Here is a 23796-nt window from a genome sequence, read left to right as displayed (position 1 = left end):
AATATTTATAAAAAGAGCCTAGCACACTGCCTGACACCTAGTAGGCACTCTATAAACGGTTATTCCCTTCCCTTCTCCCACTGGCTTTCCTTCCTGGAAGAACGGGGCCTCATAGAGCCCAAGACCACACAGAGAAAATCCATTCCTCCATGTCTGGTACCTCTTTGCAGCAAGTCTCACTAGCTCCTTTGTTCTCTTTCTCTTCAGTCAGCAAGCATTTATTAGGTGCTTAACTATGTGCCAAAGTGGCTCAGAGGATGGAGTAATAGGCTTGGAGTTCAAATCTGACCTCAGATTGCACTAACTGTGCAAACCTGAGCAAGTCACTTCACTGTTTGCCTTAGTTTCCTCATCTGTAAAATAAGCTAGAGAAGGAAATGGCAAACCACTCCAGTATCTCTGCCAAGAAAACCCCAAATGGGGTCAGGTGAGTTGGACAAGACTGAAACAACTGAACAACAGCAAAAGGTCTGACCATATCACCCCACTTCAGAAAACCCCTATTACCTCTGGGATCAAATAGAAAATCCTCTGTTTGTATTTAAAAACCCTTCATAAGGTGGCCCCTTCCTACCTTTCCAGTCTTCGCCCCTCTATTTCATACCCAGTGATCCAGTGACACCAGGCTCTTTGCTGTTCCACAAACAAGGCTCTTGACTAAGAGTGTTTTTCCTGGCTGGTCCCAGTGCCTGGAACACTCTCCCTCATCTCCACCTTCTGATTTCCAAGTCCAGTTAAAGTTGCATCTTCCACACGAAGCCTTTCTCATTTTCCTTAACCTTAGCGCCTCCCCTGTCAACAGGCAATCATAATGTCGTAAGACATATAAAAACCAGGTTTACTACGAGACAAATGAACATGTATGTGGAACCCAGTGAGTTCACAGTCCTTATAGTGACTTCATTTTGTTCTCATAATAATAAGATGAATAAAATGTAAATAGTTAATATAACAAGAATATTATGCTTGCCTAGATATGCCACTCAAACTTCAGTCTTACACAGCATTACAGAAGGTAATAAAAAGGTCTAGCTATGCTTTAAAATCTTCAGTCCTATCAGGCAAAACTCTTGACAGGGTTTTTCAAAACTACTGCAAGATTAATGGAAGCATATTAAAAACCTCCTTTGTATTTTACCTGAAAATATTAATACTTTTTGTCTGTTCTAAAAACCCTTTCCAGAAGTGGCTCCCTTCTTCCTCTCCTTAGAAAGATAAATATGTCCAGGACAAAAAAAAAAAGAAAGACCTTTCTTATAGAAATAGGTGTTAAGGGTAGAAACTAAACTTTGAAAAAAGAATGTCTGTAGTCTGGTTAAAACCCTAGTCTTCCACTATCCCCCAAAAGGGATTGGGCTATGACTCATCATTTTCCATTAAGAAAAGTCTCTTTCTGAAGTGGCCCTGCAGTCGTTGAGGGGAGCAGACAAAGAAGGAACTGAGTAGTTACCATTCTAGAATGTTAATCCCAAACTGCATTTTAACATAGGGACCTTTTCTTTACTCAAGATTCCTATAAAGTTACCTCAGTTCTTGAAGCAGAGAGAAATGTACAAGGGCATGAATGGGCTATGCCATTTTGGACATTCCCCTAAGCTAGAAATGGCTCTGATTTAGGATTATACAAAATAAAATTGTTTCTGGTAAATGTACCTAAAATGGTCCAGCATATTAAATATTTTTTCTTCACCAGAGCAAAATTTCAAAACATGAAAAAACAAAAGATTTTGTGGATAAGGACTAAATTAAATCAGCCTTCAGCTAATCATAGATTCTAGTTAAAGGATCTAATAGGAATTTTTCAAACTTGAATATTTTTTATTTTTCTTTTCCATTATAGGAACTCAAGGGTGAAACATGGAGATATCCTTCCACAGTGATGTGTTTTGTTAATGATCAGCTTTTGGGCAATGAGGGCTGTCTGCAGAAATGGGCTTATAAGAAATGGGGTTATAAAGATTTTAAACCCATACCACTTTATGAAGCTCTTACTTCGGATTATGTGGCTGAGTATCTGAAAAATTCCAAGGCAGGTTACACTTATTTTTTTTTAAAGAGAATAATGGAATCCTGGATCATTGATATTAATTCATTATTAATGCAGAAATATTTATTGAATGCCTGCTATATGTACATTAACTCTACTAGGTGCACAGTGCTTCTTCAATTGTGGGTTGAGAGTGAAAAAAGTTTAAGAAGCTCTGAAGTAGAGAGTGGAGAAGGACACATTGTTTATATAGCCTCTGCCCTTGAAAAGCTTAAAACTGAGTTGTAAAATAGCTAGGTCATAGATTTAGAAGGAAATTTCAAGATCATCTAATTCAACTTCCCTCCCCTCATTTTGCAGATGAGGAAACTGAGGCAGAAAGAGGTTGCTGACTTTTCCATTAGGCCTGGAGTCAAAAAGATCTGAATTCAAATTTGACTTCAGACACTTACTCACTATGTAACCATGAGCCAGTCTCTTACCTCTGTTTGCCTCAGTTTCTTCCTCTGTAAAATGGGGATAAATAATAGCACCTACCTCCCAGGATTATTGTGAGGATCAAATGAGACAATAATCATAAAGCATTTAGCACAGTGTCTGGCATATGTTAAGTACTATATAAAGGTTAGCTATTATTGTCATTATTAATATTTTTTTTCCAAAGTCACTTTGGCTGACACCACACTGCCTCATCTAGTCTTTCAAAATTGGAGTGTCAAGCTACTGGCTCCAGTTCTTCTGCCTTGTTAGAGGGTGAGTCAGATAAACCAAGGGGTCAGATTAGGCCTATGGACCATTCTAATATGCATTACTTTAAGTAAATTGCTTTCCTCCTAACATTTATCTGAGGTCAAAAGCACTGAGAGAATGGATGATTTATAAAGGCCCTTAATACATATTTATTACATAAGTGACTGTAATTTCTCTGATCACTCTGGGCTATAAGACTCATATTGGCATTGCTATATCTAAGAATATAAGTAGTTGGTAACTTTTGAGGCATATTTCCAAGTTGCTTTCTAAAATCGCTCCACTCACAGTGCAACAAATGCCTTTTTTCACAGTTTCCAATTCGGTTTTTTAAGGTGTTACTGTCTTCAGTATTTTTTTGTGTCTCCTTTACCAAGCTGTTTACTCTTTTTTCATAATTTTCTTGAATCAATGTCATTTTCTTTTCCCAAACTTTCCTCCACTTTTAAAATTGATTTATAAAAGCCTTTTTGAACGTGTCCAGGAGTTCTTTTTGTGCCTGAGACCAATTCATATTCTTCTTTGAGACTGGATATAGCATTTTTGATCTTGTTCTCTTCTTCTAGTTTGTGTTTGGATCTTTACCAGTCACCATTAGTAACTTTCTATGATCAGGATCTTTTTTTTTTGTTTTTTTTTTCTCATTTTTCCAGCCCATTTCTTGACTTTTAGCTTTATGTCAAAGTTGGGCTTTGTTCCTAGGGTGGAGGGGGAACTATCCCAACTTAAGTGTTTTTTGAAGCTGTTTTCAGAGCTAGCTCTGGAGATCTGCAAACTTTTAGCTCTTCCAAGGTGGTATGATCTAAGGAGAGGTGTGTTTTCTACTTTCCTGGCCTGTGCTCTAGTCTGTGAGTGAACACAAGTACTCTTTCCTGCCCTAGAACTGTGACTAGGGTCCCCATTCCCCTGTAACCACAAGCTGTAATGTGCTAGTCCTTCTCTTCACCCTAGGACAGTGACACAGATCCAAGTATAGGTAATAGAACAGAGTCCTGCCCCTGGTGCCAACAAAGGGACCCCTTTCATCTCCTTCAGACCAGTTGTCTGACTCTGTTTCTGTTTGTGGGCTGAGAGTCCCAGAAGCAGCCCCGACAGCCACTGATTCAGTCGCCCCAAGGCCTGCTTCTGGTTTCCTATGGTGTGGCCAGTATTGGCAAAGCCTGCACTGAAATGCACTCCATTCTCCCCCTGGTGTGACAGTCCTTTCCTTCTAAGTTGTCCTTGGTCTGAAAAATTGTTTCACTCTGTCTTTCTGTGGGTTCTGCCACTGCAGAATTTGTTTTGAAGCATGATTAAAAGTTGTTTGGAGGGGAATTTGGAAGAGTTCAGATGAACCTCTGCCTTTTCTCTGCTATCTTGACTCTACTCCTCCAGTTTCAGGGGTTGCGGGAAACTTTCATCATCTTTTTAGAAATCAAAGATGGGCAGCTAGGTGATGCAGTAAGTTGAGCAAGCCCTGGAAGCGGGACAATCTGAGCCTCAGACACTATGTGACCTTGAGCAAGTAACTTAACCCCAATTGCCTTGTATTCCCCCCTCTAAAGAAAAAAAAAGTCAAGGGTGGACTCCAAGAAGGGGGTGGAGTCAGCAGCTTTGCCTTCTGGCAACACTCAGAGCCTCTAGATTTCTTTTCCTGAAGGCATGGATAACCTCCCAGGGTTTGTGGCCCAATGCACAATCTAAATATGTTGCATCTGAGACTCTCCAGAGTACAGACCAAGATTGCCCTTGTTATATTCTATATGACGGAACAGGCTGCTTACTGGGCTGCTTCCACCTCATGGGAAATAGACCCCTGTTGGATGATGTGGAAGGGTTTATATCAGAACTTTATGAACCTCACCCTCTTTGATCTGAAATTGTCCTTGGCCAGATTCACTAGCTCAGGCAGGAGCAAAAGATTGCCATAGATTATAGCAGCTCCTTTCAAGGCTGAAAATATGATTTCTTCTAGAATATCCCAGCTCCAGTGTAGCTTCTTAGATGGTTTAGCTCATATTGATCTAGCAGGTGATATGCTTGAATCAAATCCTGCTTTTAATCTTGTCCAAAGCTATAGCTGTTCCTCTAACATTTTCTAGGTCTGCTTGCTCTAGTATATTTCTTTATGGACTAACAGCCCCTGTCACCCTGGCTCTAAATACTACCCTGGACAGAACCCGTCCATGAATTAGCCTACCCACTACTCTGGGTGAGGGAACTCTATGGAATCTCAGAATTTTACTAAGTAGGCACCTTGGTGGCTGCCTAATTCAACCCATACCCAAGAAGAAATTCCTCACTATACCAAATCCAACAGTTGGACATCCACCTTCCACAAAGAGACCTCCAATGGTATAGCTGATTCTACTTTTGGATAACTCTAATTGTTAAGATGTTTTTCCTTCTATCAGGCTTAAATTTACCTTCTTACAACTTTTACCCATTGATCCTGATTCAGTTCTCTGGGGCCAAATGGAAACAAATCTCATTAATTCTTTTTCCACATGACAGCCCTTTAAATTACTCCCTCCTCACAGTTTCCACTGGTCAGAACTACTATGTGAAGATCATAGAAACTGTTTCTGTAGGAGTTTCTGAAATAGAACCAGCAGAAAAAAAGGTTCATCCAGCTCTCTACATCCCCTACCAGGGCACTTATTCTGTTTAAGAAAAGTGAGGAGGGATAGGTATGTCATCATCATGTAAACCTGAATGCCATTACCATCTGGGACTGGTTTCCTGTATTGTTAATAAACAACCTACTGAACCAACTGTCGTGGAAGGTGGGATTCACTTAATTGGACCCCTAAGGGTCATACAATCTGATGTAGAAATGAGGAGACAAATGGAAGATGGCCTTCAAAGTATATGTCATCTGGCCTAGTCAGGAGACCTGCCTTCAAATTCTAGACCTCCCATTATTAGCTGTGTGACCCTGCATAGGACACTTGATCCATTTGAACCTTTCCCTTTCAACTCTAACATTCTGCCATTTCATTTTGCCTTTCAGTTTATGTAATTATGACCTTTGGTTTATGTAATTTTGCTCCATAATTTTTAAGATTCAAAAACTGGATATATTTAGATTTCCTAATAGATCAAGTAAGAGTACATATATCAGTGTTTTTTAAATATATTCTCAGTTAGTCTTTGGCCCCTATTAAGCATGCTGTCCTGATCTGGACATCCCCTAGTACTTATGTCAACACTGGTCGTTTGTACAGTTGTAGAAATGCCTATTCAAGGAGAAGATGAATTTTTTGAAATACATAATTGGTTAGCAAATAAACATGGATCCATATAAAGTGAAGGCCCTACTAGAGTGAGTCCCCCATCACAGCAAGAGTTTTACAAAAGTTCCTTGGCTTTGTAGAGCACAGTTATAGCATCCCTCAGTGTCCTCCAGGATGCTGGACCTAGAAGATACAATTTTTAATCTTGATATCTGGTTTATTTTAGTATTCATCTTGATCTTTTTGAACCCATGGGAACCAATGCATCCAGTATGCCATGGGAGCTCTTCTTACAGTTTATACTGACCCATGCCATACCCCTGTATATAGAGTCAATCCTCAATTCTGGGGTAAGGGGGGGAGAGGTACAACATTTCTGAAAAATGTGCATAAGTTGAAAAGAAGAATATTGATATTTTGAGCCCATGGGAAATAGGGGTTTAGGTTGCCACAATCATCAAAAACTGTAATCTTTCTTTAGGGATTGCTTAAAATACACTTTTCTACATACAATTCTTCAATAACAAAACATTAATTCTAATAATATGCACTTTTCTTGACACAGTAGCCATGAAATAACCCATAAAATGAAGGAAAGAAGAAAGGTAAAATGGGATAGGGAGGGGCAAGGGCAGTGATATCAGAAGAACCCTGAGGTAAAAAAGAGAAAAGGACAACTTGCCATCTCTAATCTCCTTTTTGGCTCCTGTGGTTGAAGTGTTGCAGGGTCAGGCTACACTTCTCCATGCCGTCCTTACTGGGGCACTCACCCCACTGCATGGGCACTGGTTTACCTTCTTGAGAGGGTAAGGGTGACCATCATCTCATTTACCTTCTAACTTAGCTGCCTTTCCATTTTTTCAATTCCCTCATGGTCACTTGAGAGGTTATTTTAACACTTTCTGGAGCAGATTCACAGACACTTTTGCAAATATTTTCCCCTCCTTTTTTGCATTTATAAACTGTCCGCTTCTCATTTTTTCCTCTGCTGCCCATAGGCACAGATGTACTTGGTTGCCAATATGAAAGTGAAAATGAAGTTACTAAGAAAATCACATTAATGATAAACACACAAGTATTGAGCATTGACTGTATTTCTCTTAATTCAGTTGAATAAACAATGTTTCTCCTATGTACCAGGCACTCCTAGGGAACCAAAGACAAAAATTCAAACACTCTGCCCTCAAAAAGCTTACATTCTTCCCAAAGTACTAGCATTGGGATAGTCACTGGGCCTGGAAGGAGCAAGACCCAAGTTCAAACTGGGCCTCCACCACCTACTGTGACCACCCTGGGCAAGTCATTTCTCCTTTGTTTGCCTCAGTTTCCATATCTGTAAAATGAGAATAATAAAAACACCTACCTCCCAAGGTTATTGCAGGTAGCAAATGAGCTAATCACTGTAAGGTGTTTAGCACAGTGCTTGGCACATAGTAAGCACTATATAAAAATTAGCTGTTATTATAATTAAAATAGCCCTTTTCCTCAAGTAGCTTATTCTTATGATGACACATCAAGTATGAGGCAATAGTAATTACCTGGTTGAAAATGATCAAAATGGAACTGGCTAGCAGATGAAAGGACAGGATCAAAGAAATGTTTTGAAAACATCAACATGGAGGTAACAGGCAAAGCTATGAATACAGAAAAGTTCATCTAGATAAAAAGGGTCAGTGGTTAGGCCTTGAAAATGTACCCATTTTATGGTAGGAGTAGAAAGAAGACTGGTGAAGGAAGAAGTTTCTTCTCTATCTATGGTGAAAGAGTAAAAAAAAAAAGCTGCATAGTGTCCTGTCCTGAAGGCCACTGGGAGATTAATTAACAGGATTGAAGGCAGCATATAATCAAGGAGAATGAATACAAAGCTAACCTTGGGAGAACACCAACCTTCGACCACAGCAGCTGGGAGTACTACAACCTCTCCCCATTCTGTACCCATGCAAATGGTTTGGACTGTGCTCAGTTCTAGGGGGACCCTGCCTCTAATGAGCAGACTTCCATGTGGTCCAGTAGAACTGAGAATAGTGATTCTGAGCATGGGTCATGGGATGCTCCTCAGTACACAAAGAAAACAATTATAATATGTTCAGAGATATTCCTCTGAAAGTATAGGGATAAAGGAAAAAATAAGATAAAGACAGGTCAGGGGTTAGGATGGGGCAAAAGGGCTTGAGATTCCTCACAAACAGAATGGGGAGGGGAGAGTACCTATGCAGGATTCAAAGTGGAGAACAGACCAATGAACCGGGTTAGAATTGTAGAAACCAGGAGAGTGGTAAGGCCCGGTCTGGGCTAACATAAACAACATAATCTCCAGTGTCAGGCAGGGAGGTCTTTTTTCAAAGGAGTTTCTGTGGCAAATGCTTCCTCATACCAGGATGGTCAAAGCTTTTCAGGAAGCCCTGGTCTTTAGCAGAGAGCATTTCATGCCAGCTGATCCTGTTTAGACTAGACTCCAAGAAAACTCATTGTGAAGAAATTTATCATCCTTTGAGTTTTCATCAACCTGGTACTTAACACCTCATTAGAACCCTCAGGATCCCCTGCCCTCTGATTGGAGATCCAAGCAAAGAACTTCCAGAGCCTCCACTTAAATAGCTCCCAAGCCAGCCATCTCTTCATTCTCCACCATTTCCTTTGAATTGGACTTTATAATGCCTCAACTTCATTTTGTATGTTTTCCTGTTAGATTATAAGCTCCTTGAGGGCAGGAGCTGTCTTCCCCAACCTCCCATATTCATATCCCCAGCATCTGACAAGGCACTCTCACATAGTAGGCATTTAATAAATGTCAATTAACTGACTGCCTGAGACCCACTCTACCATACCTGAAGGATAGATTCCTGGCCTCCTCCATTCTTCTTTACCTGTTCTTCACTAAACCTAATCTCTTCTCTACTTTTGATTCCATACCCCTGATGTAAGATCAGAACCTTGCTTCCAGCATCTCCCCTCAGTGTTTTTGTGCTCTTCCATGCATTTTTAATCATTTCTTAATAACTCCTTCCCATTTTAAATATTGTTTCCATCACATTCACTTCCTCATTATTCATATTTTCCTTGGACTCTTAGTTTTTGGCTTCCATCTCCCTTCCGCATCCTTTCCCCCTCCACCCCAATCTACTGTCTTAAAGGTCAGCAGCAGTTGTTTGACTCATTCCTCTCTGGCATCTCTCACCCACTGCGTCGTGGGCCATTGCCAGTCATCTTGACTTATGCCTTGCCACTGCACTTAAATGACTGTGGGAAAGAGAGTGAGGAGGCTGACCTCTTTGCTCAGCTCTGTCTCACTTAAATCTAATTCGTGAGCAAGTCAAGACATCACCCTCCTGATGTCATTGAACCTCTTCAAAAAGAGGGATGAATATCCAATCAAGTCCTGTTGACACAAGTTCACCTGGCCAAGATCCTAGTATATAGGCCCTCATTACCATGAGCAGCATGCAAGCCTCCACCCTTCCCTGCCACTACCAGGTTCATCTTCCTTATGCACTGATTTTGGGACACGTAACTTCCTCTGCTCAAAAATCCCTACACCAGTCAAACTAGACTACTTTTAATCTCCCACATACTGCAATTTCCTGGATCTAAGCCCTTTGCTCAGGCTTGTTCCCTGTGCCTGAAGTGTCCTTTTCCTCATTTTGTTGATTGACTTCCCACCTATTCTTCAAAACTCAACTCAAAAGTCACTGTTTCCCTGAAACTCTTTCTGAGTCTCTAGCAGATTACAACCTCTCCTATCTCACTATCTTGTAATCTCATGTTTTAGTTTTCTGTGTCTTAATCCCTTGCCATTTTATTTGCACCATCAAGTTAGGAACTGCATTTTGCACAAAATTTTCTATCTCATTCCAACCCTGTGCTCTGCATATAGTAGATGCTTAATGTTTATTAAAATGGTCTGAGGATTAAGCTCTTTTAGATAGTGTATTTTTATTATCCTACTCAAGAATCTTCACAGTGGGGATGTGGGAGGGAACAGTGCTATATCCTCTAAGAAGTTAGAAATCTCATTTCATGGTAGGATTTGAGCATCTATAATAGGGTGCTGTATTTGCACAGGGCCTTGACCTCCATAAAAACTAATGACCCTAGACAACTCTCTGTTTTCTAGTTTTTCCAGTCTTTATTGCTCATGTCTCAGTGAGACTTTATAATACCCTATCTACCTTCTTTTGAACTACAGTGTCCACTGTAAATTAGGAAAAACAAAATGTCCCAGGGAAAATAGATAGATGAAGATTGTTAAATCATTAACCTGAAGTAAATGTTCTTAACTTTTTGTGTGTCATGAATTCCCTTAGTAGTCTAATGAAGCTTCCTCTATGGATCCTTTATCAGAATGTTTTTAAAAGCATTAAATAAAATATATAGAATTACCAAGAAAACTGTTGAAATGCAGTTATCAAAATATTTTACAAAACAAGTCCATAGACTCCTGGTTATGAACTCTCATCTATAAGTTTTAAGAAGCTAACTCATTCATATTTCTTCCAATTCATTCATAAAAGACAAAAGACAAAAAGATAAAAATTAATCGATCCTTGCCTTAAAGAATTTATATTTAAGTAGGTGTTTTTCTGACAGCTGTGTCCTGAGTTGGTTTCCTTTTCTGAGAAAATTCAATTATCCTTCAAACTATGTAGTTAACACATATGAAGATGAATAAAATTTGTAAATATAGATGTACATATGCACATATATAGAGTTATAATCAGTGATGCACAGGGAGGTTAAATGATTTGCTCCAGGTCATTTATTTAATTAATAAATTGATTATATAAAGAAAACCCATTTCTCTTTCCTATTCTGTTTACTCCATAATGTTTTCTCTTGAGTGATATCATTACTCTTAAGTTTTATAATTAAAGATTTCTATAAATTCATTTAATCATAATTTGTATTCATATAATTTTCTTTGAAGGCTTTGGGATACTAACAATTAGTATTTTATTTCTAAAAATAAAAATGCATGCCATAAAAATAGTCATTTTCAAACAATTTATGTTTTACTTCATTTTGTGCTAATCAAGGGCAAATAAAGTTATTTTGAAAAATAATGATAACTGATTTGAAATGAATTTGAAATTTAGTAGAACATAAACACCTTGGGGATAGGGCGTGTACTTTATTTTTGGTTTTATATGCTGTATAGAATACTTGGTTCGTTATAAGTCTTTTAAAAATTCTTGTTGATTGAAATGTTCTTTCTTAGGGTCTTTCCTTAATTTAAAAAAAACCCTAAAACTATAGTATTCTTCTGTTTTTGGATGCCCTTCCAAGGGTTCAGACAATTTCCCTCAAATGTGTATGGTCAGCATAAGGGGCAAAAGAAGGTGTCAAATCTAGGTCAAGATGAAGGCAACATATTTAAAGCAATGCTGCCTCAAGAAATGTTTTTGGTTAGAGTATAACCCAATCTTCAGCATCAGGCTGAATTTCCCTTCCAGATAAGTTCAGGATTTATGTTATTTTGTTTGGTCATTATTGTGATTGCCTTATTTGACTTTGATCTTTTTTTTTCTTTATTTCCTAAATTAATAGCGTCCTATGGTCTTCTTGGAAATTACAGTAAATAAACGGCCCATTGGAAGATTGGTATTTGAGGTAAGAGATAATTTTTAAATTACCCTCCACCCTCAAAAATCTGAAATTTGAGAATTTAATTTTGCAAATTATCTTTTCTGTTTTTTAGCTCTATGCTGACCTTTGCCCCAAAACTTGTCACAATTTTCAGACTTTATGCACGGGGAAAGCAGGTTTTTCTCGAAGTGGTTTAAAATTGCATTACAAAAATACCATTTTTCATAGATTAGTAAAAAATGGTTGGCTACAAGGAGGAGGTAAGTTGTCCTTAAATAAAGTTAAGTTGTAAGTTCAAATATTATTATCCAAAATATTATTTTTTGAATTATGTAAAATTAACATTTGAATTGTGTGGTAAAGCATTTTTAAAATTAGTAATGAAAGGGGTTTTCCTTTTTTTGGATTCTTTATTTATCAGTGGGAAACATGTCAAAAGTATACACCAACTCTCTAGGAGAGTGCCTCAGGGACCTGTCCTTGATCCCATGCTGTTCCATGTCTTTATTAATGATTAGGGTGAAAGCATAAATGGCATGCTTAACAAATTTGCAGATGATACAAATCTAACAGACAACATGTTAGATGACAGGATCACAAAAAAAATGTCTTGATAGGTTAATCAGTGGACCAAATCTAATAAAATCTGGAAGAAAAAAATGTAAAATCCTACACATGGGCTTAAAAAAACCCAGCTTTCCAAGTACAAGCCACCATATATGACTACATGAAATGTGACAGTCCATCAAGTACTCAAAGAGGGCTATCACGTTCCCCCTGAATCTTCTTTTCAAGGTTAAACTCCCCCAATTCTTGTAAGGCATGTTCTTGAGGTCCTTCATCACGCTGGTTCCCTTCCTTTGGGTTTTCTCCAGTTGCTGATGTCTGTCCTAAAATGTGCTCTCCACAGATAAACACAATTTTTCAGATGTAGTCTGAGGAAGGCAGAGTACAGCAAGATCACCTCCCTTGTCTGGGGGGATATGATGCCCAACTGATGTAATGTATGATTGTGTTAAGCTTGCTTTCTATTCAACTAAAACCAACACATTTTTGTCACTCACATTTCATGTAGTCCTATATGGTGGCCTGTACTTGGGAAGCTGGTTTTTTTTAAGCCCAAGTGTAGGATTTTACATTTTTTTTCTTTCAGATTTTATTTTATTAGATTTGGTCCACTGTCAAGAATTTATATTCTACTTCTGCCCACTTTACAGCATTATGGAGGAAATGAGACAGTATGGTATTGTAGAGGGAACCCTGGACTTGGATTCAATAGACCCCAGTTTATATTCTAGCACTGCCATTTATTAAGAGATGGGGGTAAAGACATCTCAATTATCTGAATCTCAATTTCCTTACCTGTTAAATGAAGGGCTTGTACCAAATAACATCCCAATCCGTAACATGATAGTCTATGATTCTGTGAAATTACTTTTAAGTGACTTGCCCAGGGTCATACAGCTAGTAAATATCAGAAGTGAAATTTGAACTCAGGTTCTTCTGACTCCAGTGCCAAGTGCTCTATCACGTACTAGTGCAGGCAACTCTCTAAAACTTATAGCTACTGACTCTGCAGGTTGCAGGGCAGATACTGATCTGCATTTGTAAGAGGGCATTTCATCACTGGGAGTTCGCTGTACTAATGAAATCACAAATCTGGTTCAAGAAAGAAATGATAGTGTAATTGATTATTTTAACCTAAGTGCAGTAATTTACCTGGATTCTATTCAATTTCTTATTAGATTCAGGCCTTCATTTAAGTCATTCAGAAGTTTCTTTTTCTCTCGCTCTTGTTACCCTACATATGTAGCTATTTCTCCCTGTTTTGTTTCAGTCTGGAATTTGATAAGCCTACCAGTTATTTCTTACTTTGTAACTGATTCAGTGTTACATAGATACTTACTAGTCATATGACCCTGGGAAAATCACCTACTCTCTGTTTGTCTTAGTTTCTTCATCCTTAAAATGGGGATAATAATAGGATCTAACTCCTAGGGTGTGGTGAGTATCAAATAAGATAATAATCATAAAGTATTTGTAAATAATTTGTACAATATTTGCACAATGCCTGGCATATAATAGGCATTATATAAATGTTAGCAATGATAATGTTGTTATTGTCACAGCCAGAATCCAATTTACAACACACTTCTCATCTGTCATTATTATATTTTGATCTATATAGTGTACATTCATTTTCTGTATCCTAATCTTTTATTTGAGTTTTTATTCTGTATCTTACTCTGTTGTTTGAAAAGAAGCACAATGATAAAAGTGACATAGTGACTCAAGTTTTGGGCTTGGAGTCAAGAAAACCTGGATTCATTGCCAGAGAGTTTAAAATTAGTTGTGTGATCCTTGATGACTTCTCCATGACCTAGCCAAATCCCTAGGACTTAGCTAGTAAGTCACAGATTACCTTGGTGGAGGGAGCTGACATCCCTGCCTGTCAAGCCACACATCCAAGTCAATTGCAGGCTCTTATCATTTACACCTCCATAGGAACTTGTGCATCTACCTCCTTGCCACACCACCCTACTACAGGGCCTTGAAATCACTCCCCTGATCTTTTGAAACAGTTCCCTGATTGGTCTCCCTTCTCCATCTATCTTCCATCCAATTTATCCTCCATACAGCTGTCAAAGTGACAGTATTAAAACATGTTATTCTCATGCTCAGTAAAATCCATGGTGCTCTCCTACTTCTAGGACCAAATACAAACTCCTCTGTCACTGAAAACCCTTTGCAACTCGGCTTCAACCTGCCTTTCCAGGTTTGTTACCCACTCATCCCCTTCAGTCATGACAGTCCAACCATATTGGCCTTTTTAATGTTCATCATACACAATCTTCCACCTCCTAGCTCAGTGTCCTTGCAAACTCTGATTCCCATGCTTACAATGTATCCTCACCTCCAAGTCTTTGGATCCATGCTTTCCTTCAGAATAAATGCCACCTCCTACATGCCTTTCCCAATTCTCTTCTAGCTTCCAGCACCTCCCCTCCTTCCCACCAAAAAAAAAAGTCACCTTGGATTTACTTTGTAAATACTTTTTGTTCTCTTATAAGAGTACATATTGTTTCCACTGATAAAATGTAGGCACAAAATTTGTTTTATTTTTGTCTTTGCATTCTCAGTATTTAGCAAAATGCCTGCTGGAGAGTAGGCATTTAAGAACTGTGATTGACTGATATTCATATAATCTTTATCATTTCCATAATTCAGATATCAACATGGGAAAAGGAGATGGTGGTGAGTCAATTTATGGACCAGTATTTGAAGGTATGTAATGTTTCTTTAAAGCATTACCAGTGTGCTTATCAACCTATATCACCTATTATATTGAAGTTTTGATATTAGCAAAAGTAAATATCAGAAACAATTAGGCCTAAGCCAAACTCATAACCAACAAATGGATGCTATTTTTCTAAAGTCTCTTTATTTTGTATGTAAAAAGAGTCTGTTGTTAGTTGTGTCCAACTCTTGGTGATCTTATTTGGGGTTTCCTTGGCATAGATACTGGAGTGGTATTTACGACTTCCTTCTTCAGTTCATTTTACAGGTAAGGAAACTGAGGTAAACAGAGTTAAGTGATTTGCCCAGGGTCACACAGCTAGCAAGTCTGAGGCTGGATTTGAACTCAGGAAAATGAGTTCTGACCTCAGGCCCAGCACTTTAGGAAATGCCAATTAGTTTTAGTATTTTACATTTTATCAGCAGTTTGTAATTGACCACAGTGGGGTACTTGAGTCCTATATGCTTATATTATAGACCATATACAGAAACTGGTGTATTTTAAATGAATTCATTTGAGACACTTATTAAGTTGGAACGAGAGGAAGTGTGTTGTAGTGGATGGAGAACAGGCCTTAAAGCCCAAAGGACCTGGGTTCAAGTCTTGCCTCTGACATATTAGTTATGTGACTATTTCTAACATATCATTTCTTACAACACAAGAGTATTCCATTACATTTATATGCCGCAGCTTGTTCAGCCATTCCCCAATTGATGGTCATCCCCTCAATTTCTAATATTTCTCTACCTCAAAAAGAGCTACTATAAATATTTTGTACGTGTAAGACCTTTCCCCTTTTTTAGCATCTTAATGTCTAACATTTATTTTATTAAAACAGCAAATCTAAAATCGTTTTTATGATATTTGCCTAGCAGCAGATTTTTTCTTAGCTAGTATAAACAATGTTGTTTTTCAACATGGTAACCAAAACCTTAAAAAGACATGGATATTTCAGATTTAGGTTAGATTACTGATTAGTTTACCCTTATTGATTTGCTAAATATAAATTTATGTTATCACTACTTTAAAAATATTGATATATTTAATCTTTATTATGAGGCAGCTAGTTAGTCCAGTGTCTAGAGTGCAAGGCCTGAAATCAGGAAGACTGATCTTTCCAAATTCAAATCCAGACTCAGACCATTACTATCTGTTTAACTCTCTTAACTCTATTTGCCTCAGTTTCCTCATATGTCAAAAGAGATGAAGAAGGAAATGGTAAACCACTCCAGTATCTTTGCCAAGAAAACCCCAAATGGGGACACAGAACGTCAGACATGACTAAACTAATCTTTATCAAAATGTTTTCTGAACTGGAAACTCAGAGGGATCTGCTAATTTTAGGAGTAGACCCAAAGAATAAAAATAAAGACATTTTTAAAATATTGAAAAGAAAGTTCAAAGAATTGGAAAATTACAAAGTAACTTATGGTAGATCTAGGCCTGGAGAGTTCAGTCTTAATCTGTGGATATTTTAGTGAATATTCTGTGAATTATTAGATCATGTAAAAATATCAGATAACTAATAACAGGGAACAGTATCTGGGAATTGATTTAATAATACCCTTCTGAGAAGTAGTAGGTTAAGGAAATAAAAGTTATGCTTTACATATAGTCATTGCTCAGTTAATGTTTTTTCATTCATGTATTATTAATTTTATGTAACCACATGGAGAAAATTATATAGGAATATCCAAACTGTCTAATTACAATTTTTGTCACCAGATATTCATGGCATTTTGGTTCAGTCAGTCTGCACATGTCTCAGATAAGCATGCAAAGCTCATCAAAATACAGGGATTAAGGAGGGACCTTATGAAAATGAAAAAGTAATTTTTCATCATGTAAAATGAAGGTTTCTGACTGAAGCCAAAAAGGTTACATTTTTTACATAGAGTTGTTGTATGTTAGAAATAGCACCAGTTTTAACCAAAGAGTAATAACTAGCATGGTAAAGTAGCAAATGCTGGCAGAAAGTTATGAATCATAAAAATGTAATAATAAGGTTTTGAATTTCTACCATAGCTTATAAATGTCGAAGTTTCTTTCACTTTTCCCTTTTATTACTTACCCTGAATATAAAATGGAATTATCATTATTGTGCTGATTTATTCCAGTACTTGAATATTCATATTCTACATCTTTACCACAGATTATTTAGCAGATTGAACAATCCAAAGACAATAACACTAAAAAATAGTCATAAGATAGAATTTAGGGAACAATTACCAGAGAATTAACTGTATATTTATTTATAGAAGGGGCTGTCCCTTGAAGCATGCATGGGGATAGGCTGTTTTAAAAAGAAATCATATCTCATGTAGTGTCATTACTAATCCCCTTTCTTGGCATAGTCTGATTACCAAGTATGCTCCATGAAATGTCCCTATAGCATATTATATTGTTATGTAACTTGGGGCTCCTTAGGTTATCTAATCATAGTACCAGAGAAGCAGAAAATTCCTTATTAGACCTGCTTGGTCATTAAGGAATGAAGCCTATGTAGAATGCTCTCATTCTTCATCTCCTCCAACTTCCTTCAAGTCCCAATTAAAATTCCATCTTCAGATCCCAGCAGGAAGCTTCCCAGCCTCTCTTAATGCTAGTGCCTTCCCTCTTTTGATTAATTCCTTTGTATCCTGTATATAGTTTGTTTGTATATATGTGTTTGCGTGTTGTCTCCTCAGTTAGATTGTGAGTTCCTTGAGGACAGGGATAGTCTTTTGCTCTTTTTGTATCCCTAGTGCTTAGCACAGTGTCTGGCACACTGTAAGTGTTTAGAAAATGTTAATTGACTCTTGTTGAAGTATCTCTGCTCCCTGAGTGCAAGTTGTAGTAGGGCTACAAATCAGTGTCATAGCTCTCTAGATGAAGTCTAGGTAACAGACAGAGGAAAGAATTCACTCTTACCCCTCAATGGGCACCTCCTTCTGATTTTGCCATCTATGCCCATGCCACCACTGGGTAACCTGTGTCCTAATGTTGTTGGAAAACTTACTATGTTTCAACTCAATTCAATCAACCTTTATGAATGTTTTTCAAGAAAATAATTGTGAACTATAAAACTGGGTCTTATCTGATCTGTGTCTCCCTCCACCTACTATTTAGCCCAGCACTCTACTATTGGCATTTATTTATAGAATGAATGGAAGAAGGCAGGAAGAACTTCCCACTTCTTGAGAAGTGTAGCTTCTTAGTGTAGACATTTTTGAGGGTGGCTTGCTAGGTTGCGCAATGGATAGAGTATCAGACCTGAATTCAGGAAGACATTTTCTGGAGTTCAAATCTGGCCTCAGACACTGTGTCCCCTGGTCAAGTTACTTTACCCTGTTTGCTTCTGTTTCCTTTTCTGTAAAATGAGCTGGAGAAAGAGATGGCAAACCACTCCAGTGTCTTTGCCAAGAAAACCCAACATGGGGTCAGAGTCAGACAGACTGAACAACTGTGGCCAGGATATCTCCACCCTTGCAGAGTGAGGTGTTGCTGAGGGCCAGGTACCTTCTGCCATGTTATGCCAGTTGAAACCCTGTCTGTCTTATTCCCAGCAATAAGAGGAACAGTTGGCACTGAACCACAAAGGGAGGTTGGACCTCCTAGTCCCTTGAATATACCTCCCGTCATATGATAAGTCATTCATAGAATTTGGAGCTAGGAGAGCCCCTGGAGGTTTTCTAGCTCTATAGCATATTAATTGACTTTTCCCACAGGTAACAGACAGTAAGATAGGGTTGAATAGAGGTGCTTGGTACATGCTTATTGATTGACTTAACATAGGAACTTTTTGATCAGAGTTCTTTAATTCTGCATAATAAAGGATACTTATCTTTAAATTTCAAATAATCATAAATTTGAATTAGTGGTAGGTGGTAGGGACAGTCTAGACCTGGAATTTCTTTAGTATAGGAAACTTCCCAGTGAGGAAACTCCCTCTACTGATGCAGGTTGGCAACTTCTCTACAAATTTATAGTTTTAGAAGGTTGCCCAGGTTAAGTAAGTGACTTACCCAGGGTCAGACACACAGCCATTATGTGTCAAGAGGCTTTGCTGAACCCATCCATGTCTTTCAGCTTCAGGGTCAGCTCTCTATCCAGTGTACTATTTTCATGTAGCATGGAGGCTTTATGGGAAAACTAGTAGGTTGATACACTTGGTGAAGCTGTGATTGGTCTAATCCTCCTGGAAGACAATTGAGAATCATTCCTAAAAGCCACTGTGATGTATTGCCCTCTCTTACATGTGCTTATTATATTGTTCTTCATACTAACATGAAAGATATTGGAAAGGGAAGTAGAATAAGTAGGAGATAAAAAAACATAATATATCCTTCTTTGCTCTCAAGAGACATTTATTTTATCTGAGAAATGTATCCATATACATCTATGGCAAATAAAATATACAGAATAATATAAAATCAGTACAAGAGAGCTTAGGGAGCAACGACACCAGCAATTGGGGAGATCAGAAGAGCTTCCCATAGAAGAAAAAGGAAGGGGTTCTTAGAGGCAGAGGGCAAAGGTCAGGCCCAAAGAACAGCCAGGGCAAAGCTAAAGAAAGAACAGCAAGAATGCCAGTTTGGTCAGACCATAGAACCAAGAAGGGAATTAGAATGAGGCAGGAAAGGTAGGTTGGGGCCATTGTATGAAGGACTATAAAAGCCAAGCAGGAGTTTACATTTTCTTCTGGATGCATTAGGAAGTTTATTGTGTAGGGAAGAGAAATGATCAGATCAGCACTTAAGGAAAATCACTTCAGCAGCTTAGTAATGGGTGTATTGGAATGGGGAAAGACTTGGGCCAGGAAGACCAAAAAGAAAGCTGTTGAAATAGTCCAAGTGAGAGAAGATAAGGTCCTCAGTCAAGATGATGACTATAGGAATAGTAAGAAAGGGATGGATGCAAAAGATTTTGTGGAAATAGATGGCAGATTTGGCAACTGATTGGTTATGTGAGGTAAGGGACAGTAAGGCGTCAGAGACTGTAGTCTGAGGTTGTGAAACTCGAAAGTTGGAAGCATGGTGGTATCCTCAGTAGAAATTGTGAAGTATGAAAGAGGAGTGGGTCTTAGGAGAAAGATTATGAGTTCTGTTTTAGAAATGTTGCGTTGGAGATGTCTGTGAGACATTTAGTTTTAAATGTCCAGTAGGCAGTTAATGTAACAGGCCTAGAACTCAGATGAGTCTGGAGCTGATTATATAGGTAAGAGAGCTTCTATATAAAGACCATAATTAAACCCATGATAGCTGATAAAGTCACCTAATGAGAGGACCCAGAAGAGAGCTTTAGGGCATACCCCCAGTTAAGTTGTGATGGGGATGAGTCTACAGAATAGATTGAAAAGGAGCAGTCGGGTAGAAAAAGAATGAGAAGATAGTATCAGAGAAGAGAGGGTGGTCAACACTGTTAAGAAGTATGAGGACTAAGAAAAGGCCATTAGAATGGCAATTACAAAATCGTTGGTAAGGGAAGGAGAAATAAATTTTTGTTCATTGAAAATAATTATTTTTAAAAAAGAGATCATCAATAACTTTGGAGAGAGCAGTTTCTGATGGTGATGCCTGAAGCCGGATTACAAAGGGTTAAGAAGTGAATGAGCAGAGGAAGTGGAACCAGTGGTTGTAGATAACGTTTTCTAAGATTTTGAGAAAGGGAACAATAGCTTGAGGAGATGGTAGGATCAAATGGGGTATTTTTTAAGGGTAGGAACAATTTGGGTGCATGTTTTAAGCATCTGAAAGTGATAGGAAGATAATAGTAAGATAGTAAGACAAAAGATGATGGAAGTAGATAGGGAGGGACTGGAGATTAAAGAGAAAAAGCATGATTGCTCAATTTCAAGTGGATCCTCTTGCCCTGCAGAACATTGGGTTGTACAAATACTGAGGAATTGGGAGGTGGGGGGAATGAGGAAAGGGTGCTCAGTTCCCACCTGAAGACTTCCCTTTGAAAAGCTCTCAGCAGAGTCTGAGGAATCATAGCAGTGGCTATTAACCCAGTGTACTCAGAGCAGCAGTGAACTCACTATGCATCCTCAAAACTACTGTCTAGGATCAATGACTTTTTGTGTTCAGTCAGTAAAGAAAAGACATAGCTATAGCCAGTCTCCCTGCCTGCCTTGTTGCATTACTCCGTGGACATACGGAGGACACAATTATCAGTCTTCCTGGGGTCAGCCAGTATTGTATAAACATTAGTTGCACTCCATTTGTGGATCTAATACTGTATGATAGTCAGCTTCTAATATGGATGAAAAGAAAGAGTGAGAGATTCTTCCTCACACAGTATTTTTTGTGTTCCCTGTGGCTATGTCCAGTATAAAATTCTACCCAACCTATTTATATCTTTTAGAAATTAATTGATTTTCCTTTTAAATACAATTAAGGAATAGAAAGAAAAATATCATAGGCAGCAAAATTATGAGAAAAGTTTAAATGTTATAATGATTTTTCTTAAACAGAATTGAAGAAAATGATCTTACTGCCTAAGAGCAGTGACAGATACCACTTTTAGATGCTAATATTTACTTTTGGCAGATCTCCATTCACTGCAGTGTTCTGTGAAGTGAATGGAATGTTTTTATATTCTACTGAAATGTCTAGAAATTAACAGTTACGGAAAACCATTTAAACTAAAATGTCATCTTGCAACTCAGATAAAAAAACTTCCAGTAAGAACCCAATGGTCTTTAGTTCTCAAGTCAACATTTAAAAACTACTTTAGTTATAACTGTTAGAGGCAGTTGGTGGCACAGTGAATTGAGGAGCACCTGAATTCAAATCCAACCTCAGATACATACTGACTGTGTGACCCTGGGCAAGTCATTTAACTTCTGTTTGCCTCAGTTTCCTCAAGTGAGGATAATAATAACCCCTACCTCCCAGAGGTGTTGTGAGGTTCAAATGAGATGACAATTGTAATATGCCTGCTCTGTGTTGTCATATCAATGTTCATTCTGTTCCTCCTCCCATCCTTTAAAAAGTTCATTTACTTCATTTTTAGCATAAACTTTAACACATTTAATTAAAACCTTACTGATAATTTCCACAAAGAATTTTAGAGAACTCAATGTTAAATTTGCATTGAACATCAGCTCAATTAACTATGTGGCCTAGTAAATGTGGAATGATAAACACTTTCACATACAGTGATAACTAAATAAGAAAGACATGCCTTTTATTTGTTTTGTACGAGATGCATCATCTAATAGTGGGATAGGGAGCCAGCCTCAAAGTCAGAAAGACTGACCTGTGCATATGATTCCTGGGTAGGTCATTTAACATCTCATTGCTTTAGACCACCTTTCCAAAACTATTACTTGCAGAGAATGTGCCGCCCTGCATTGCTAGAGGATGGTTCTTCCCTGAAGGGTTCCCTATACCAATGAAATCACAAGTCAGGTCCCAGTTCCCTCTCCCCATATTTTGTATGTACTTGATGTATATTTTATCTCCCCCAAAACAGCCTTCTAACTGTAGGTCTTATACTGGAAATAAAGTATTATTTTCATCCATTTAGCTTGTCCTGTGTGGATTACAAGGTGATTTCTTCTGGTGTCTCTTAAATAAACATGAAATTAATTGAAAAGGCTCGGAGTATCCTTTACCTAGGTATGCCATGGACAGTATGGAACTGAAAGCCCCTCTTTGTGTCTCCCAAGAGATATTTCAGTCTAGACTCAGAGTTATAGAAACCACTGAAGCGTAATGAAATAAAAATCAGCACATATCTATCTGGAGTCTAGAGACAAACCCATTATAAAGATATATACAACAAGTAAACAACGTTTAAAAAAACAACAGCAAAAGATGCCCGAGGAGGGCCATTGCCTGTTTGCCAGTCAAAGAGAGAAAGCAGAGAGGGGAGAAATTCCCCAGGGCCCAGTAGCAGCAAGCCAGGGAAACCACAAAATTCTGTCTCGGAAGATCACTTCTTAAGCAGGTTAGTGAGCTAAGCAAGGTTTTATCTTCTCATAATCATATTCAGGTTAGGGTAGCAGTATCCTTCCCTTGAAATCAGTTGGCACATTCACAGAGCCCTACTTCCCATGACCCTTCTGACCTCCCCCCCACTCCTTCTAGCTAAGGAAACCACTTCCCATTTTCACCCTTGCTAATAAGAGGCTACAGAACTTACACTTGCATTTGTATTAGTGAGTATTAAGTATATCTTCTGTGATGTGCTCATGGCAAAAAATACTGCTACTGTGAGCAAAAGAAGCTTGAAATCCACCACTCTGTAATGTCCTGGAGTTTGGTACAATTAGTACAATATCTGTCATTATTGCAATCTATAAGAACTATCTTTTCTATTTGGACCTTGCACAACATATCCTCCATTACAGAGGTAAACACCATTGTTGAGCATATGCTTCTTTACTGTTCTACCTGGTTTAATAATTTTAGGAGACTTAAAATTATCTCTGTAGTTACATTTATCAAGGAATCTCTTAGGGGCTTAACAAAGGCATAAGAGATTCTGTGTTAAAGGTGATTAATTGTGCTTGGAGTGACTGAGTCAAGTGCTCTTTTTGTAATGAGCAAAGTAAGTTTTTTGTAACAAATGAAATTTTTGTAAATCAACAAAATAATTGGGGTGGGATGTTCTCTATCAGTACTTCTCTGTTAATTTTGTGATTACAAAGATGTGATCTGCTAAGGATAATTGATTTTAAAAGCCTCCCTGTTTTCTCCTCATATTTTCATTGGATATTCTTACTTGACAAGTAACAATCATACTCCAAATAATCTCTGACTGAATACAATATAATAAGTAAAGTTTCATTACCAATGACAAACTAATTGGAAAGGGGAAAAAATAAATGTCTACTTGCACTTAAAATTTCTCTGTGATTACAGAATATAATGGTGATTTTTGAAAATGCAGTAAAAACCCTCCTTAAATACTTTTCCTGAGTTACTTTTCATTAACATAATACTTGACAACAACCAAGAAATCTGATATCTTTA

General features: G+C 37.9%; 1 protein-coding gene across 5 annotated transcripts in view; it reads left to right on the top strand.

The window, feature by feature from the left end:
- The window catches only part of PPIL6 (peptidylprolyl isomerase like 6), a 49011-nt gene that overhangs the window by 16281 nt on the left and 8934 nt on the right, over positions 1-23796 (top strand). For 3 of the 5 annotated variants that reach the window (XM_072643033.1, XM_072643030.1, XM_072643031.1), the window contains 4 exons: positions 1841-2029; positions 11497-11559; positions 11648-11795; positions 14764-14820. In XM_072643033.1, the coding sequence (XP_072499134.1) occupies positions 1841-2029; positions 11497-11559; positions 11648-11795; positions 14764-14820 (457 nt within the window). The remainder of the gene's footprint in view (positions 1-1840; positions 2030-11496; positions 11560-11647; positions 11796-14763; positions 14821-23796) is intronic. The other 2 variants (XM_072643032.1, XM_072643034.1) reach the window with 2 other exon arrangements.

The sequence above is a fragment of the Notamacropus eugenii genome, chromosome 2, assembly GCF_028372415.1.
Source record: "Notamacropus eugenii isolate mMacEug1 chromosome 2, mMacEug1.pri_v2, whole genome shotgun sequence".
Classification (NCBI taxonomy): Eukaryota; Metazoa; Chordata; class Mammalia; order Diprotodontia; family Macropodidae; genus Notamacropus; species Notamacropus eugenii.
The sequence above is the reverse complement of the archived record's forward strand: the minus strand, read 5'-3'. Positions and strand labels throughout refer to the sequence as shown.